This window comes from Clytia hemisphaerica, unplaced genomic scaffold (genome assembly GCF_902728285.1).
Source record: "Clytia hemisphaerica strain Z4C2 unplaced genomic scaffold, Clytia hemisphaerica genome assembly, whole genome shotgun sequence".
Lineage (NCBI taxonomy): Eukaryota > Metazoa > Cnidaria > Hydrozoa > Leptothecata > Clytiidae > Clytia > Clytia hemisphaerica.
Genome location: NW_027104146.1, coordinates 591,634 through 611,236, shown reverse-complemented (window position 1 = coordinate 611,236; position 19,603 = coordinate 591,634). Strand labels below are relative to the sequence as shown.

The following is a 19,603-nucleotide window of genomic DNA, read 5'->3' as shown; positions in this document are numbered from 1 at the left end:
TCAATGTAACAACTTGCTTCAATTTTCTACTATTGGGTGCGTCTGCTATCAGAGTTAAACAATTTTGATTTCGCATTTAGCAAAGCCCTAAGCTTGACTTTTTTGAAATCAAATTTCAAGTTATGCCCTTTTCTGTCACCATCAAAAAAGATTTTGTAGAAATATAGAAATATTGACATATTTTTAGGTTTTTGAACATAACTTTTGAACTAATGAAGTAAGCTTAACAAGTAATACACCAAATTTTAAGTTACGCTTTCCTCTGAATGATTTCGAAATAATCTTTGAAAAATCTCTTTTCTACTGCCTACAATATCAAATCAAAGAGGGTAACTTATTCGTGGCACACCCGGTATATAGTGTTGTGAAAATTTCGAGATGCGGATTCATAAGGCATTGTTAACTGAAGGGGCGAGCAAGCTTGTTCAAGTTAAGGAAACATTCGAGTTATAGAGATTCGAGTAAAAGAGTTTCTACTCTCGGGTACCTAATAGCCGGCGGGGGGATTGGAATAAGCGGGGGGGGGGGGGTTGAAAAAAAATCTCAAAACTTAATAAGCAGGGGGTTGGAATAAAAATGTCCTGGGTGGAAAATTTTTGAAAAGGAGGCTAATACAGCTGAATTAGGACAAAAGAAGGAACATTTTCCCAAAAATTAATTAGTGGGGGGGGGGGCGGCTATTAGGTACCCGAGAGTAATGTATTATCTTTCTAACAGGTGGTGGTATAGAAACAGACTATTACACGCACTGGAGGCGTACCATGCATAACATTGAAAAAGCAACTCATCTTGCAGACACCATTGCTCGTTTATATGAAGCATGCTCTGATACTAAAGCACCTAATTGGTTATCTAAACTGGAGGCCAGTGGCTGGATGAGATATATTGAAAGCTGTTTGACTGCCGCACTCAAAGTTGCCGTTTATGTCTGCAAAGATAGTAAGTTCTATCAAAATAACTTGTTCTGTGTTTTGAAATAAAAATAGACTTCTCTATCTTTTGATTCTTCTTTTCGGCTTTTCTCTAGTGAAAGGTGTACGATATGGAACGTCTCTGTTTGAAGCAAGCCTCGTAAAGTGTCTTTGAAAGTTAAAAAAATAACCCTCAGGTCTTTTTTTTTTGACAAATATTTTGAGAACTAAATTTTAGACAATTTTGAAATTACTGTGATATCATTGCCTTCAATTAAGCGTCGCCACATTTTTATGGAAATTGTCAGATCAGTAACTCTTTTAGCCTACTAGACGTCAACTGAGTTTTTCTACACAATTAACGTATATTCTATTTTGCGACTTTTTAGAATGTTTGGAGCCCTAACTTTTGAGCTCTAAACATTTTATTTTTTGATGTCATTTTAAACAAAAGTAGCAAAAAAATCGAATTTACATCAATACACTTAATAGGCTTTTTCTCTTTTTCGAAAATCGTCAAAGTGAAACTCGCCAAGAAATAGAATGAAAATCCCGGTTTCTGGTGAGGTGCTCGCTATAAATCTTTCTTTTCTCTCTTCTTTCAGATTCGCCAGTATTAGTGCACGGAGAGAATGGCCAGGATATGACTCTTGTTGTGACGTCATTAGCACAAGTTCTTCTGGACCCTTCTTCCAGAACTGTTTTAGGGTGAGTTCGTTAAGAACTGTTTTAGTTATTGGTTTTCTTTTCTCTATTTTGGAATTTTAATGAGGGTATTTTTTATTTTTCAAGCACTTTTCTTACCACCGTTTTGATCGGAAAAATTGAATTTTTTCTCTATGCAGTGGTATAAAATGTCACCCATTGTTCGAATAGACATGAAGCTCTAAATAATGTATTTCAGAAATGGTGTTAAGGAAAATCAATCACGCACCTTGAGGATGGCGGGTTAAGTTTGAGTTTCTCCTATACCTTATAGCCTTAAGTGACTAAATTTTGGGTCGACTAAAAATTTGGGCTGACTAAAATTTGGGCCGACTAAAAATTTAGAAATGGCCAAAACTTAATTATTTGTCGGCCCTTAGTGACTAAATTTTGACGAGGTGACTAAAATTAGGACCGACTAATAATTAAGGCCAACTAAGTTTTGGCCGATAGGGTATTCTAAACATTTCTGTGAACTGTCCGCAGCTTCTGTGGACTTCCGATAACTTGGGCAGATAATACTTTAACGTCAGTCTGCCACGATCTATTTTCTCACAGCTTTTTTCTTTCTCATAGGTTCGAGAGTTTAATCATGCGAGATTGGATATGGGCTGGTTATCCTTTCACTAAGCGACATCAACGTGTTGGCTTTGCAACGAACAAACGGAAAGAGAACTCGGCAACGTTCCTCCTCTTTCTGGATTGTGTCCACCAGGTACCGGTATATATAAGGAGCGATGGCCGAATGGTTAGGGCATCAGCGTCTGAGACCATGGGTTGGTGGTTCGAATCCACACTCCTTCTCATGTTCCGTTCAGTTCATAGATAGCTGAGCCGGCTGGCCGTGGACCCCGTAAAACAATCGAATGACTGTCTAAAAGTCCTCAATTATTTAGCTACCCAGTTAAATATTTATAGATATCTATAAACTTTCTCATCTTTGGCGAAATGTACCTGTTGCAATATCATCCCTTTTAATCTATCCGAAACACCGACTAAAAATACTTTGAAACTCTATATTCGGAAATCCTAGAAAATAACAAGCAGCTAAGTGACTGACTGAAGTTTAATTGTCAAATATGTAACCAAAGTCTTGTTGTTAAAAAATTACGATAGGAAAGATATTCTGGCAACCAGAAGAAGAAGGAAGTTAAGTATAAGGAATGTTATTATGAGTCTTTTCGGGGATAGCTCTGATGTTTCAACAATAATTAATTTTTAATTTGCTCTTCACTTTCAGATCATGAACCAGTATGGATCCACGTTTGAATTCAACGAAAATTTCTTACTGGTTCTATTTGAACATTCATATTATTCCCAATATGGTACGTATAAAGGACGTTTAGTTAGAAATGTACGTTCTTTTATTCATGATATACACCACTGAAATGTCTTCTGACATTACATCGCGGACCTAATAGATGATTGGGTGTAAGTGACGTAAAATCAGTCAATACGTCACTTTCAACCAAGCTTTCAAAGAAGCTTTTTTTGGCAAGTTTAGAATCTTTTAACTTAATAATTCGCCGAAAATAAAGATGCTTTCGATTCAAGTTGAGCTTTTGATGAATGAAAGAAAACTTTTCTTTAAGTGATGACAACTCAGGTTACGAATCTTTTAGTCTTTTTAGCACGTTGACTCTTTAAAAGTAAGTAAGTAAGTCTGCGACCGCAGTCGGAGGCGACCCGAAGGCTCATCTTTTGATAGTTATCTACCCGAAGGTAGGGGAGGGCGCCACTCTTTCTCCCTGGATTGCTCCACTTACCCTTGATTCTTATCTTAATTGCTGAGCATCAAACAGAGAGGCATCAAGTACCATTTTGGAAATCGTTGGTATGACCCGGCTGGGGGTTGAACCCATAACCTTGTGCACCGCAGCCGGATGCTCTACCACTGCAATACGGTCTTTGAAAGAAAGAATTTAGAAACGAAGTTTCAATTTTTAACTTCGAACTGGGTTTAAAGGTTGAGGTTTTTATAGAGTTTGACTAACGTTTTTGGTACTTTTTGAAGAAAAAAACAAAGCTATAGAAAGACAAAGCTTATGTCGCTTTGGATTAAATGGCCGATGGTCGGTATTTTGACCCTTTCAGGACTAGGAATTTTCGTTTTTCGAGTGTTTTGGGACAAGACATATGAAAAAGAATATAACCGTGAAATCTATTTCTCCTTTTCACAGGTACTTTCTTATTCGACTGTGAGCTCCAGCGTGAACAAAGCAAACTTCGACAAAAGACCACTTCCCTATGGTCATACCTCAACGACGAAGGAGTTCTCGCCAAATATCGAAACCCTCTGTATGAACACAATGAACAGGTTTTATGGCCTTCTGTAGCACCTCAAAGTATGGTAAGTTAAGCGTTTTACAGACCCTCGTGAAGGGGGTTTCCTCAGTTTTTGGCAATAAAGATTTTTGATAGTTTTTCTATGACTTTCATAAAAAAGTTTCACTTCACAAATTCACTTGGAATGCGTCATTCCTAAAAATCAAGAATATTCTTTGTTTTCCAGTCATGGTAATAAGCAGGCCCGGCGGAAGCGGGAAGAATCTGAGCAAATGAGATTTTTTTCTCAAATTCTTAGCGAATTTCATCTCATTTTGAGCCTTCAGCCTCCCCACTTTTACGGTTGTTCCGCCGGGCCTGATAAGGTCAGTTTACTCAAAATATCTGTCCCTTTCCAGTTTTAAAAGCAAGGAGCCGTAACTAACGAGTGTTCTGCTGGGTTACTTCAGGAAAAATATGTCAGGTAAACATCTATTTGTTTTTTTATTCACCATCCTCTAGCAATTATGGTACTCGATGTTTGCCAAATCCACTTTATCCAGAGGTCCTGATTCAAAGAATGAATTGGACATAGTGATCACAGAAACCAAAAAAGAAAATGAAGAACTGAAAATTAAAGCCAGAATGCTCAAAGAGTAAGTTGATAAAACGTTTACCCTTAGGTTCCAAATAAAGGGGGAGTTGGAAAATTTTCGAAATTTTATTAAACGGGGGAGGGGCTAATTGCCGGAGGAGTTGGAGATTGTACTTCTGAAAACCTAAAAATAAGGCAAATATAGGCTAAAGTCAGGCTTTTTGGAGCAAAATAAGCGGACTTCTTTTTGCCAACTGAAAATATTCTTAAAAATTAATAAACGGGAAGGGGGGTCCTAATAAGGTCCGGGGGGGGGGGGTTGGAAAATTTTTGAAAAATTAACAAGCGGGGGGGGGCGTTTATTTGGAACCTAAGAGTAGTGGAATTGTATCGATTTTGGTCGATTTGTTTTCCTTTTTTGGTTACAGAGAATGATGCATTTTTTTGTTTCAAACAGAAGGCTAGAGGTGAATGTTCAACCTTTCCAAAGCAAGAAATAGTGATATCTTGAAATTTCTTTTTATGGTGCACCCGGTAGAAGATTTAACGCTAGTCTTCAGCTATTATTAAAGTCACCCCTTAACCATCGTTAGGATTTGCGACAGTCAGATACTGACAATCTCTGGATTGTTTGGCAAAGAGCAGGATTAAAGAGTGATCAATACATTTTTTTGAAGGATTATTGTTGAAACTTCGGCAAACTACGAAAAAGAAATATTTCTTATCTCCCGTTTCTTTCGTTTGACTCTCGTATTTCTAATCACAATTTTTTGGTCTTACAGGAGATATGAGGAGCTGCTCAAACAACAAGCATGATTAGGGTTTAAAAAGAGAAGATCAAGAAGAAAGGTATGCTACAATTTGTCAATGGATTTCTTGTATATATTTTCGATATGGTGCTTAGGTACTGTACACACCTGTAACCTCTTTGGTATCAACGTCTTGTGTCTGATAAATTAATGATATACACCACTGGAGAGCCTTCCAAGAATTTTCACAAAATTCTACCCAATGCGTCTCTTTTTCTATTTTTTAAGTGACGTATTGGGTGGAAAATTTTTAAAGTGGTGCATATCACGAACTGTCCGTATACGCCGTGTCACAAACGAGTTTATAAATGTGTGTGTTTCAGCGACAGAGATGGTTAGCTTTTGAGATAATTTACATTAATACGTACTTTTAAGATGTCAGGACACATCAAATAACATGTGCAAGGCTCCTTGCCACAACTGAATATACACCTGTGTGCTCTGGACACGGTTTCTTGCTTTGACTTTCCCATCACAAAAACCTTATAAAGATTATACTGTCGCTCGCGACTTTTTTTATCGACCGCCGGAGGCGGGTTTTTTCACATTGGTCTTCTAATCTCGTTTTGGTTGGGCTCAAGACTATGCGTAGGTCCAAACAAGAAATATTTGAAGATTTTGAGTTATCAAGGTGTTACTAAATTACCCTGTACATATTTTGTCTACCATTTCTTTGAAAAGTGGCTCATTGTGGATTAAAATGACGTCACACTTTTCACTTCTAATTTCCTTCAAATTTCAACTCAAAATCTCATAATCAAGATCTGACCGAAAACCGCATCTGGCACCAGACCGGATCTCCTGTGGGATATGCCACTTTGGCGTTTTTCATTAGCCTTATCTGACTTCATTTCAATTTTGACACATTATTTTCACACCTTTCAGGGAGCCTGGTTTCCATATGATAATGTTTGTTATGATTGTGGTCATTTTTCATCCATTCCATTTACCCATTCATTCATTCATGTATTATCATCACTCCAATCAATCACTTCATCCGCCCATAGACTTAAAGCCCGAAGGGCTAGATGTCGTGCTTTTGCTGAAAAGTGTGACGAGGTTAGGTAGAAAATCCTACCTAAGTCATGTGACATTACAATAGAATTTCAGCGCTTGACCAATCAATCAGAAGCTTCGCGAGTTTTCGAAAACAATAGCAGCGATTTTTTTGCGATGTTTACTTTTTGTTGCTTGGAAGAGCTTAAAGCACTCCATCTAGCCCTTCGGGCTTTATAAATCTATGCATCCGCCATCTTGACACTACAACGCGGTTACCATTTTAATAATTTTTTTTATTATAATTATTTCATGGTAATATTTTTTATAATTTAATTGTTTTTTTTTCTCGTTATTGTTTTTGTTTTTTTTGTGTAAATATTTTTTGCGAATTTATTAAATTAAATTTATTGATAAGTGCTTTTTATAAAAAGTAGTAGAATAATCTTATAATAATGAAAATCCAAACAAAATTATACTTTTGTTGTTATTTTTTCTAGGCATTAAATCATTTTCAAAATTTTTACAAGTTTTTTTATCAGAATCTTTTTTTTTCTTTGAATCAAAATTTCACACCTTATCAAATTCAAATGAATCCAAAATTCTTCCCTTTGAAATGGCATTAGTTGCGAGAAAATCGTTTACTTTTTCTTCAAATTCTCTCTCTTGCCACATATTTGCTTTTGAGATAAAAGATTTTAGCAAGATACCCCAAGAGAGGAAATTTTGGCGAATGAGCCCATGCGTCAATTTTAGTGCAGTCAATTTGGCGAAATTTATTTTGGCGATTTAATAAAATTTCTAAATTTTGCTAGAATTAATTTTTGCGAACGAGCCATTTTCGCTCAATATTTTAGCTGAAAAAATAAGGAAAGAAAGGGTTTTTAGGAGAAATAGAGACTAAATTGAAAGAATTAAATTTGGCGAGAATTTATTTCTTAGACTCAGCGTCATCAAAAAATTACAAAAAGCAAAATTAAGCCAGAAGTAGACTTCAGTCTAGATACACGTTTTTTTTTATAAGAATGGTGTTTTTCATTTCATGATGTATATTCTTAACTTTTTGGGAAAAATCATCTCAAATTATTCTTACAGCATTCTTAGGTTAGAATCGAAATTATACCTGAATTTAACATGTTATACACACCTGAAGCATTAAATGGCAGTTTTTTTCAAAGGTTTTGACCCTTACTGGGGAATAATTGAAAATTGCTCTAAAAATGACATTCTTTGGTTCTGTTGCTAAATTTTATGATGGTGATATATTCTTATCATATTCTTAATTTTTTGGCCAATTTCATCATAAAAAATTCTTATAAAGTACAATCATGAAAAAAGGTCTGAAGACTTTTAAAAAATCATCAACAGTACCAAAAAAAGCCTTTTTGGCACTTGGGAAATTCCCCAAATGAACCACAAGTGGCTATTTGGCAGAAGACACCTACAGGCTTGCTAGCAGTTCTTGTGGCTTTAGTCCTTGTGATTTTCGGACTTCCAAAGACTGACTGAAAATGGGTGAATTTCAGCCACATATGTGGTGGGTGCACCAGAGAGCTCTGAAAGGTTGTTTATGATTGATTAGACCATCTCAAGTATGGTCTAATATGGTCACCCAAACTCTCCAAATCCATTAAAAACAACATTGGCTCTGGTAAAAATGGCTTTTCAGGAGCTTATTTTGAAATTTTTTATGCATTTTCATACAACCTTTTGTCCGTGATTGTATATATTCTTATTAAAAAAAGCGTGTATACAACCCTACTTGACGGTTACATACTTTATAGCTTAGCAGTCGCTCATCAGCGTCAGTATAGTTTACAGAACGGTTCGGCAATTTATGCAGGAAATAGCAGCGATCTTACACTGAAAGCCACAAAGGAAAATAGCGCAATAGATTTAATTGTTTCTATTAATTAAAAAAAATAGATTGTTGAGTGAGATAAAACAAAAAGGCCTGGAAACCATTCAGTTGCTATGGAGCGAGCAAATTGCTTTTTTATTGTTCGAAATTTAATAGAAGTCAATTTATCAATTAAATGATCTACTCAGTAAAAGAACAATTGATTTAATTATGAAGTTCTTTTGTTCTATTTCGTAACCTTATATGCGTGCGTCTGGATTTGTATTCACTCGACAACAACTGAACAAATCCAACAATCACGAATTTCTAAATCAATTTTTTCAAACGACGAAAAAAAATGGTAGTATGGTAGTGAGAGAGAGTGTATTTACAGAAAAGTATTTAAATTTTTATTCAGCAAATAGATTTTTTTGAGAGTAGATTCCATCATTTTGTGTGTGATGTCGAAGAGAGCTCCTGTGATTTGATTGGATTATACGTTTCGCCTGTTCAAACACACGATTTGTAGAATGTTTTGATGTGCATACAAGAGAAAGAAGAGGCTTTCAACAAGAGGTTTTCAACTTTTTCTAATGTTGTGTAAAGAAATTTTGTGGTTTTTGAAATTTTTAGATATTAGATTTATCTACAGTGTGTTCAGAAAAAAACTTAACATGGATCATTAATTATGCTTGAAATATTTGAATTTTTGAAGAGGCTGTATTGAGTTTCGACGCATTGTTATCAAGATTTCTTTTTAGTGTTGCGAATAATTCTTTCTTCTTGAAATTTAGATTACCAGTTTGAGTGAAGAAAACGATTTAAGTTAATTTCATACTCAAAGTTTCATGCCATCCAGGATGGCAATCTTCAGTGGAATTTTATAATTTAGATTATAGACATTGATATGTACTGTACAGTGTGTTCAGAAAAAGATGAAACGTTATCAAATTGTTATTATGTTCAAAGTTATTGAAGAAAGTTTTTGAATTGAAATGACTGCAACTTGAAGTGTGCGTTTTTGTTTATATATTATAGTTGGAAAATTAGTATTGTTGTTATTAATTAGTTAAGAAATTCGGGGATTTCAATAAAGACTTTGGTATTTTTGTTTTATAAAGATACTAACAATTTAACTTTCCTGACACTCAATCATTGAGCAAAGATGTCTGGGCTTATTGGAGATGTCAAGAAGTTATTCAAATTCAAATACAAGAGTCGGTCTGATTCTTTCACTGATCAATATCATCGATTGTTTATGACCAGAGCTCTTTTGGTTGGATGTTTCCTCACTGGCATGAAATGGTGAGTCTCGTTTTCATTTATTTCTTATATTCTGATGCTTCACGTTTTTTATGAGAATAAACTATATAAGTATCGATTGCCAAATATTTAGAACAATACAAGAACATTTTAAGGTTAAACCCAAAAAGTTGTATTATTGTTACCTTGAAGTCTTTTGTTTTTTTTCCAGTTTATCCTTCATTTTTTTGAATTTCTTTTTACACGTTTTTTTTATAAGAACATTCAAAATTTTTGAAACCTTAGGATGTTCTTAACTTTTTGAGTTTTAAGCCTTAAAATGTTCAACATGTTCTTATTTTTGCCATTTTCTAGTACTATTGTCCATTTTCCTATGAAATTCAGCGTTCTAGAGTCAACAAAGCCTTAAAATATATTGTTCCTAAGATTTTGGCCCTTTTGTTCTTATAAAAAAAAACGTGTACATGTTTTTTTTATAAGCATAACGCTTATAAGCATACGAAGGCTCAGATTTGCAGAATTCCTAAGCATAACATGAGCATATATGTCAGCCTAAAATTTTTTTCAAGTGGTCATTTTTATCTGTTTTTGTTTCATTTTTATCTGGTTTGGTAGAGGCCAAGTAAAAAATAAGACATTCCACGGCTAGATACATTCCACTGCTCCCAAAATCGGAACAAATTTTTTACAAAATTTCTGAATTCATTAAAAAACTTGGCTCGGGGTGAATCATAAGCCTAATTCTTAAGCATATTAATAAGCATAAACTATGCCTGGATGCTTTGAGAACTTAAGCATACACGAGCCTGACCAAGGGGCATACACTTGCTTATAAAAAAAAACATGTATTACATCAGGTATTTTGACTTTTTTGTATTTTACTTTTTATTGTGTGGTGATATACCATGCTATTTTGTCTTTGAGGTAGACATTGAGCCATATCATTAAAGTTAAGCTCGTTTCATTGATCATTTTGATTCTGTAAGAGCGATTATCCTCCGCTCATTCAATTGAAAAGTAATTGATATTTATACCTGGTATTAAAATGATGAAATGCTAAAAATAAAACACATATTATAAAAGTAAAAGTATTTTATCATTAAAGCCTTCCCTTTATATGTCAAGTTGATGCCGCAAATTAAAAACTTGAAGAGAGAAAAAGATAAATCTTGTCATTTATCTTTATCTAATGAGCTTTTACTTTCGCTATGTATGTCATTAAGGTTAAAAAGGTTTTATTTTTACATAAGTGTTCCCGTTTCATATCAGACACATCTTCCTTATCGGGACAGTGTCTGCCTATTGTTATATTATGCTGATATAAGCTAAAAATGTTTTTCTTTTCCTCTTTCTAACCAATCTTGCTCCACATCCGTGTCAATCCAATGTGAAAAAATTTGTGAATTAAAATTGATGAGTAAGCAAACACTTTCATTTATCACTCTTATTTAAAAACAAAACCTTCAAGAAATGTCTATGTCATTAATTCATCAGCAATTTATAAACTTTCATGTCGAATGATTCAGCCTTATTTCTAAGAATAATCCTGATTCCCTAAACTTAAGATAAATCATTTTTCTCTATCGTTGAAAACATCAAAACGAAAGAGAACAAAATATAATAGAAATCCATTCATTTTCTCTCTCTTACGTTTCAGTGAATAAAACGATCCGAACTTAATGTCTTATCTTTAGTTTTAGTCTTAAAGTTTTTTTCTTGAAAATCTTTCATTTCCTAGAATTATTGTCTTCAAACGATGCACATGTTTTTATAAGCATACAAAAATCCAAAAACTGGTTCAGAGAGGCCTAGACCAATAGATTGACAAGGCTTAAAAATGTTTGGACGATACTCATAAACTAAGCAAAATTTAGGGAAATTCCAAAAATCCATAAAAGCTATAAACAGCCAAAGTCAGGAAAACAAAGGCTCAAGGTAATGCTTAGTATATGCTTGAATTTTTCGCCATATCTGAGGCCTAGATAGACGTTTTTTTAATAAGAACAAACTATATAAGAACATAAGGCTTCGATGACCAAAATGTTAAGAACAAGGTAAGAATATTTTTATGCTTCGCATACTCTAAAACACCCAATTTCTTAGGAAAATGTACAAAAATGCTCAAAAAATGGTGAAAATAAGAACATATTAAGAACAATTTTAGGCTTAAGACTTAAAAAGTTAAAAACATCCGAAGGCTTCAAAAATTTTGGATGTTCTTATAAAAAAACGTTTATGCTAATAAGTGCAATGCTTATAAAAATTAACATGATGTTATTAGAACTTCACAAACTTAGACTTTAATTGAGTAATGATGACTTAAATCCTGTTAAAAATACAACAACAACTTTAATCAACTTTTGTAGATTTGGTGATTATCATGTAATTGAATATTAAAAGAATGAGCTTGTATTGAATATGTCTGCAAACTTAAACATTGTCTTTTTTCTTTCCCATAGATAATGTCTCACTTTTGATTCTTATCTCAACGAGAAATATGCCCGCTTGAATTCCCTTGAAAAGTTTAACAATTCCTTTTCGTTGATTACAGACGAAACCTACTGGTCAAATATTTGATCGAATTCAAAATTTACTTTTCTAATTTGTATGAAAATAAAAAATCAGATTAAATTATGGTATATTAGTGGGGAAAAGATTTCCTGTACCAAAGTCATATTTTGGTCCATTTTCCTAAGAAATTGGGTGTTTTAGAGTGCGCAAAGCCTTAAATGTTCTTAACTTGTTCTTAAAAGTCTCATTTTAAGATGTTTATACTAATTTGTCTGCATTTACGTATTTATATGCTTGCAGCCTTATAAAGAATATTCCAACTGCCAACTGATTTTGAATGAGCATTTGCACGCTTTCTTTTTATGAGAAGGGTGTTTTTCCAATTCATCGCGAATACACGTTTTCTTTTTTAATAAGAACAAACTATATAAGAACATAAGGTTTTGATGGCCGAAATTTTAAGAACAAGTTAAGAACATTTTAAGGCTTTACGGACCTTAAAACACCCAATTTCTTAGGAAAATGGACCAAAAAAGTATCACTTGTTTTTAATAAGAACAAACTATATAAGAACATAAGGTTTTGATTGCCAAAATGTTAAGAACAAGTTAAGAATGCTTAAGAAGGATTTCCACCTTAGAATTTAGCAAAATATTGAAAAGCTTGGCTATCTTATCATGTTTAGTCCATTTTACGTCTCAGATGAAAACCTTGCTTTGACAACTGTGATTTACATTATAATCCATCTATATTGTAATACTGTGCTGTTTTTCATCGCTCTTTTTACAATGGCAAACTGTTCTTTTTAAGAAAATCTTTTTTGCTTAGTCAGCATGACTTGGTTGGAATACTGTCATTCTTTTAATAATTGATTGATTTCTTTGGAAGGACGTAGACTTGCAATGATTCATTCAACTTTCGTGCAATCTTTGTCATTAAATGAAAGAGTAAACCTTTTCTCGAAATTTTTGAAAATCTTTTTCATGCTACTAATATATATATTTAAAGCTCATTTAGTACACCTGCCTAAAATCCCTTTTGCAAAACTTAATTTTTCGCTATTCATTATTTTCCGATTCAAATTTTTGTGGTATTTTACAATTAGGTCGTTTGAAATTTTTTTAATTTGTCATCAATGTCATTATTCCTCGTTTGACCGATAATTTCCTCCGCTCGTTAAATAAAGCAAAATTGAGCCTTTTTTGAGTAATTGCCAGAAATCCTGATACTCGTACCTTACAACTGTATATACAATAATACTCTCTCTCGAGGACTGTGGCTACATGTTTTTTTTTTTATAAGCAAGTGTACGCCCCTTGGTCAGGCTCGTGTATGCTTAAGTTCTCAAAGCATCCAGGCATAGTTTATGCTTATTATATGCTTAAGAATTATGCTCTATGATTCACCCCGAGCAAAGTTTTTTAATGAAATTTCAGAAATTTTGTAAAAAATTTGTTCAGATTTTGGGAGCAGTGGAATGTAGCTAGCCGTGGAATGTCTTATTTTTTACTTGACCTCTACCAAACCAGTTAAAAATGAAACAAAATCAGATAAAAATTACCACTTCAACAATATTTTAGGCTGACATATATGCTCATGTTATGCTTAGGAATTCTGCAAATCTGAGCCTTCATATGCTTATAAGCGTTATGCTTATAAAAAAAAAACATGTACCCACTCCCAAACAAAAAATAAAATGAAAAATGATAGACCAAGGCACTCAATCAGTATTCAAAATTCTACCATCTCAGACTGATTTCCGTCTTTAAGTGGTATCCCTTTTGAATAAGTCATCAAAAACTAATCACTGTAGCTAATGACAATCTTGGTAACATATTTTGTAAGATCTATTTTACGTTTAAGACCGTCTTGTGAATAAATAAAACCAGACCTCTAATTTTAAGATATAATCTTCAAGGTTTAAAATTCAAAAAAGTCTAATTTCAAAACTACTTTTTAAGTGACATATTGTGTGTAATTTTGAATCAAAACATCCATTTTCTTCGTAATTAACTTTCTGACAGACTGTCGGAAATCCATTAATCATCTTTCAGACCGACTCATTTAAAATTACATTTAATGACATTCTAATGACGGCATGCAACGAACGTGAAATGGATGTCCAAGCTCTATTTTTAATGATTCTAGAAGTCTAAAGACAATATTAAAAGTGTCCACTTTACGAGAGCATATATGTTGACAAAATATATTTTGTTTTCGTGAATCCCTCCTTTTGGATATTGTTTTTCCTTTTAAACGATTTAATATTTATACCAGAAAAATACAAAAGCTTTTGAAGTTCTTATTTTTTGGCAGTTGGAGCTCAAATTGTTCCTATGCACACCCCCACTCACAGACCCGGTAGGACCCCCTCTCATTGCAAAAATTGGTCAAAATATCGTCTCCAGTGGAAAATTAGAATCCAATTTTTGTCCCCACTGAAAATAATCAAATAAACAAATCCTCAGTGCAAAATATTGTGCTATTTTTTCAACCCCTACTAAATTTTCTGACTTGAACTGGCTGGAAAAATCCTAACGGGTCTGTGAGAAGGGGGTGTCTATGTTCTTTAGGTTGAATTCAGATATTTCAGGCTTTGTAAATTCCTCAATTAAATAACTGAGACTGGCTAAGAATTGTCAATAAATTATTCTTTTTTTTTTAGAGTTTTGAGCCTGAGTGAAATATAGTTGAATGAGCCATTCGTCAATTCCAAAAATGTTGCGACTTTTTCGCCTAGTGAAAGTTTCTTCTTTCAAAGTTTCTACAGTAGAACCTCCAATTAGCGGACACTCTAAAAGGCGGACACCTCTGATTAGCGGACAAAATATTTTTCCCCGGCCGTTTTCTAGTCAAATCCTTATAAAAAAGTCTCCAAAAGGCGGACACTCAATTAGCGGACACCTCCATTTAGCGGACAAAAGTTTTTGCACGGAATGGTCAAAAACCTGTTTTTTTTCAAGCAATGTTGTGTTGTTTTTTTCCAAATTTTGTTTACAAGATTCAGTTTTTCCTTTACCCAGTTGACAAACTTTCCTGGGCCAGTAAAATAGTAAATGACTTAACTTAATAATGACGAAAGGTTTTCTCTATCTTCGCTAAAAAAACAGACTTGAGGTTGTTAGAATTAAAGACAAAAAACAAAAAACAATCAAGCATTTTTTTAGATAATGGAAGTAACGATTACAGCTCTTCAAGCTCTTTCCCAACCCTGAAGTTGACTTTAGTATTTTTAGACTTTTCTTGAAACAAGTAGTTTGTTGTGTTTAAATAACTTTTCTCGAGTCTTTTCATGTCTTTAGGGAAATGCCTAAAACCATAATTTCATGTTTGCGACCCCCAAATACGGTTTAATTTCGAAATTTGAGCCTGAAACTCAAAACCCTCCAAAAGGCGGACACCTCTAATTACTGGACACTAATCCGATCCCCCAATGATGTCCGCTAATTAGAGGTTCCACTGTACCTTTAAAGTAGTCAACCAGATTGAAACTTAAATCTAAGGAATCAAGACTAGGCCAAACTCAATTGATTTTACTTTTTCACACAGGTATAAAGATGAGATCAAATGCATTATTCCCAAAGCTTTCAGTGGATCAGTTGATGGGTTTGGACCCAAGTCATGCTGGATTAACGGTAAGAGTGATTTATTGCAATTCCTTAAACCAATACTTTTTTCTATCAAGGGAATCAACTTATTTTAGCGGGCACTATTTTTTTAAGTATTTTGGGAAAACTCATTGTAGATTTTGAATACAAATATATTAAATGATTCCTTGATATCTCTACTTTCTTGGTAATATCTGAAATCTGAGGCTCAGCTGAACAGTTTCAAAAATTGTGTGACATTTTTTAGAACACAAAAATACACAAAAATCTTTAAAGTTAATAAAATCTACTCAAATTAATTACAAGCCTTGAAATTTTGACAGGTAATAGGAAATTTTATCAGCTTTTCAAAAATATATTTATGAAGTCATTCTTTGTGACAATAAATGACTTACTAAATGAATTATGTTCAAAGTATGTCATTCTCTGTCACAATCAACTGTTGAAAATAATTTAAACATAAATCCATGTTTTCATACCTCCTATATCATCCAGTAGTTAAATATGAACAACTTTCGGTGTTGATTATGCCAATAAATGACTAACTTCATGGGTAAAAAAACTGAAATATGTCATCCTTAAAATAAGTCATTTTTTGTCACGCTTTACTTCTGGGTATAACTTGAGATATAGTAAGTCAATTTAGGTTAAAAATAATGCATTATTTAGGGAATATATCTGGCTTAACCATATCAAAAATATAGACACAATGTGCTCTGTTTCTATGTGACAGTTTTGTGTAAGCCTTCAAAAATATCTCACACGTAGTACTGAATTTTTGAAACTGTTCAGCTAGGCTCAGGATGAAAGCTCTTAATTTGTTCTTAGTTTTCGGCTAATTTTCAACCTCGTGTTCTTATAGAATTGTTCTTACAAGCCTGTTTTCATCTATCTGTCGAGAGTGCTTGATGATATCAGAGCTTGTTCAAATTAAAAATAAATCTTTCTTTCTCTTTCATTTAATTTTAAAATTGTTCTTCTAAAAAGCCGTGTATATTCTAAACTTTACAATCTTTTAATTCTTCTCAGGGTTTTACGTGTACAAGCAGTTGATGAACCAACCGAATATTGATGGTTACTATGGTATTCCAAACAGATTGGGTCATAATGGCACCTATCAAGATAATTATGCGTCTACCAACGGTGAAAAATATACCACATGTGTCGCATCAAGTCAAGCTGATACTGATAGGTAGGTGACTTATGGTTTGATCGTATTGGTGTACACCTGGGAGGGGGTTACTTAGGGAAAATAGGTTTCGGGTATGTGCGAGCCATCAGCTCTAGTTTAGACGGCCCACTTTTCGCCCTGCTTATTCTAATTGTTACCTTATCGGCCTTTTTACGCGCCGGTCCCTTTTACGCCGGCCCTTATTCCGCCACAGCCTAATTTTGGGCTTACGCCAATTAGGGCCGGCGTAAAAAAATTAAAAATTCAAGTCGGCAGGGAGTTGGCTGTCTAAAGTCAATGCATTGCCCTCTCTTGACGTCCATGCAATGTCTTCTTTCAATCTTTTTGAAGCAAAGATTTTAACTGCCAACTTTGCGCCCACTTTTCGCCTACTCTAACAAATAGAATAGGCAGGGCAGAAAGTTGACCGTCTAAACTAGAGCTCGGAAATCAGGGTCCCTTTTTAAAATGAGTGTCAGGTATGTGCGATGTTAGGTATGTGTTTTCCGTATGTTTTTTCCTAGTTATTAAGATCGTTCGTCCCTTTTTTTCTCGCAACCCTTAAATCATGCACGCGGTCTAATAAAACCCCTGGCTGAAAATTTTGAAAATCCAGTGTCTCCTTTCTGGCGCTAAATCCTCACACTGCTTCTGTAAATTTACCAAAAAAGTTTTAGTGGCATGAAACTGCCAGTGTCTTCTCTTCCTGACTGAAATCGCTCTACTTATGTATCGAGCACTGTAAAAAATGAAGAAATACTTTTATATTTTTTCTCCCTCGTAGCATTTGCCAACCGATGGAGAAATTGTTCTTCTTACAATATCAATGGTTTCCTTTCTACATGGCTTTTGTTGCAATGTTTTATTACATCCCTTATATCATGTTCTCGATCATCAACAACGATCTCAGTTCCCTCAAAAAGGATATCGCGAAACAAAAATGTGATGTTGACGCTATCGTGAAAAATTATTTCAACATAGAGACCAACCAACCTACACGACAAACCCTGCGTGTTTTACTCAATATTCTGGTTAAGATTTGTTACATGATTGCGAATGTCTTAGTGTTGACTTTCACGAACAGCTTGTTAAATGACCAATTTATGAATTTCGGATCTCGATGGATGAAATGGAGCCAGCAGGAGAACCAAGACAAACACGTCTATATGGGATTACGATCGCCACACGCTGGTCAACGTCTCTTACCCGTGTTCGGAATGTGCGACGTCTTGGAGCTTGGGATGGATATCAAACATAACTTGTTTAACGAATACTCCCTTGTTTGTGAGATCTCTCAACACGTTCTATACCATTACGTCTTAATGGCTATCTGGTTCTTAATCATCATCGGGCTTGTCCTCAGTATCGTTGGGATCATTCATCACGTCGCGCTACATATCTTACGAGCCCGATTCTTCGCCAACGAGGAAATTGCCGCCCAACGTGTGTATAACGCGTTGTCCGTACGGGAAGGTGAATATCTTAATTTCATCCGACGTAAAAACGTGGTCGCGTATGGTTCCATTATCCGCGCGCTTCACAAGCAGCGATTTGAAATCGATCCCGTGACGGAAAAAGGAGAAGAAGTTAAGGATTCAGGTTTTTAAATTTTAAAGAACACGTTCACAGCTACACACCATTTTTTTTCTTATGCCAATTTTTGATAACTTTAACAAAGATCAAATCAATTTGGGTACCTTTTTTTCGGAAAGCTACCGTTAAAACATTGTTGATAATATTTTTTCCATGATTGCACATCACCGCAAATGCTAATTCAAGAAGCCAAAATGTTAGGAAAAAGAACAATTTTAAACAATGGACATTATTTTAAAATATTTTTAGGGATTTTTTTACACACCATTTTTACAACAAAAGCTTTTACAATGTTTATTGTATTCTTCTTCTCTTCATTTTGCAAAGATTCTACTACGGGTCATGTTTTTAATCAAAATAATGTGTATTTTTTTAGTGCTAGTCCCCAGGGGAGGGCAGCGGTCTACCAACTGACGGTATATGAGGCGAAAAGATTGGCATAGCATTTCCAGGGGGTACAAAGGAACATTATTTTCATTTTCCAGGCGGTAAAGTTTATGCTAAAATTTCCAGGGGATGGTAAAATACTGATTTTAATTCGTTCTGCCTCACTTTTGAAGTTGGTAAAGAATTTTTCCAAGAGTTTTTCTGCAAACGTTGCAATTTTCCAGGGGGTATCGACACATTTCTAATCATTTTTGGTCGGAAAAGGTTCGTCCAACTCCCCCTCCCATGTATGGAAATTTAACGGAACTACCTGCTTTACGTGGAAGGAATGCATAAACGTGTTATTCACCAAAAGGAGTGCAAATATTGAAGGAAAATGGTGCGAATAATAAGCGAAAACGGTGCGAATACAAGCGGAAAATTCTATCACTTAAATCCAGTGGGGAGTTTTAATCGCCTGAAAGGCTTGTGAAAATAAAAGAACTCGAAAAATAAATCTCATATTTGGTTCTGCACTTTGCGATAACTAATACATAGTGTTGTGGTTCATCAAATAAATAATAACGCTACAATGATAAATGAGAAAAGCTATTCTTAATTTCAACCAGCCGTGATGTTTATAAGGTAATTATATGAGGTAAGCTCTGGGTATCAAAATAAATTGACAAAACCCCTTGTAAAACGAACTAAAATATATTTCTTTCTTTTTTTAATATTTACATTATTTAATAATAATTTTTTTGGTTAAATGTGCTTCTTCATTTTTTTTTTTTGCTATACGCTGAGATTTGGTTTGTTTTGCTTAGGGGACAGATTTTTCCACGAAAGCTCTACCGTTTTGTTTTCTGTTTTCAATTTGCGAATTTGACAGTTTTTTGAAATGATGAAAATTTGATTCTTTGATGCAACTTTTTCTGTATCGCTTCATTTTTCTGTCAGTCCTCAAACT

At 34.2% G+C, this 19,603-nt stretch overlaps 2 protein-coding genes across 5 annotated transcripts in view; both read left to right on the top strand.

Moving 5' to 3' along the window:
* The window catches only part of LOC136813847 (myotubularin-related protein 9-like), a 69,400-nt gene that overhangs the window by 3,515 nt on the left and 46,282 nt on the right, over positions 1 to 19,603 (top strand). For 2 of the 4 annotated variants that reach the window (XM_067070338.1, XM_067070337.1), the window contains exons 6-12: positions 718 to 939; positions 1,517 to 1,619; positions 2,193 to 2,331; positions 2,857 to 2,941; positions 3,797 to 3,966; positions 4,404 to 4,537; positions 5,259 to 5,325. In XM_067070338.1, coding sequence (XP_066926439.1) covers positions 718 to 939; positions 1,517 to 1,619; positions 2,193 to 2,331; positions 2,857 to 2,941; positions 3,797 to 3,966; positions 4,404 to 4,537; positions 5,259 to 5,292 — 887 coding nt within the window. In that variant the 3' untranslated portion in view covers positions 5,293 to 5,325. Of the gene's footprint in view, positions 1 to 717; positions 940 to 1,516; positions 1,620 to 2,192; positions 2,332 to 2,856; positions 2,942 to 3,796; positions 3,967 to 4,403; positions 4,538 to 5,258; positions 5,326 to 6,170; positions 6,258 to 13,623; positions 13,634 to 19,603 lie in introns of those variants that run through there. The other 2 variants (XM_067070339.1, XM_067070336.1) reach the window with 2 other exon arrangements.
* On the top strand, positions 9,225 to 18,622 carry LOC136813848 (uncharacterized). The gene is made up of 4 exons (XM_067070341.1): positions 9,225 to 9,426; positions 15,445 to 15,530; positions 16,533 to 16,695; positions 17,459 to 18,622. Exons 1-4 carry the CDS (start codon positions 9,287 to 9,289, stop codon positions 18,279 to 18,281), a joined length of 1,212 nt encoding a protein of 403 aa, XP_066926442.1. The 5' UTR covers positions 9,225 to 9,286; the 3' UTR covers positions 18,282 to 18,622.

Bases quoted from the DNA above. Each gene is read 5' to 3' on its own strand.
- LOC136813848 (XM_067070341.1), top strand. From the start codon at position 9,287: ATGTCTGGGCTTATTGGAGATGTCAAGAAGTTATTCAAATTCAAATAC. The intron at 9,427-15,444 runs GTGAGTCTCGTT...TTTTTCACACAG, and splicing joins TTCCTCACTGGCATGAAATG to GTATAAAGATGAGATCAAAT. The intron at 15,531-16,532 runs GTAAGAGTGATT...AATTCTTCTCAG, and splicing joins CAAGTCATGCTGGATTAACG to GGTTTTACGTGTACAAGCAG.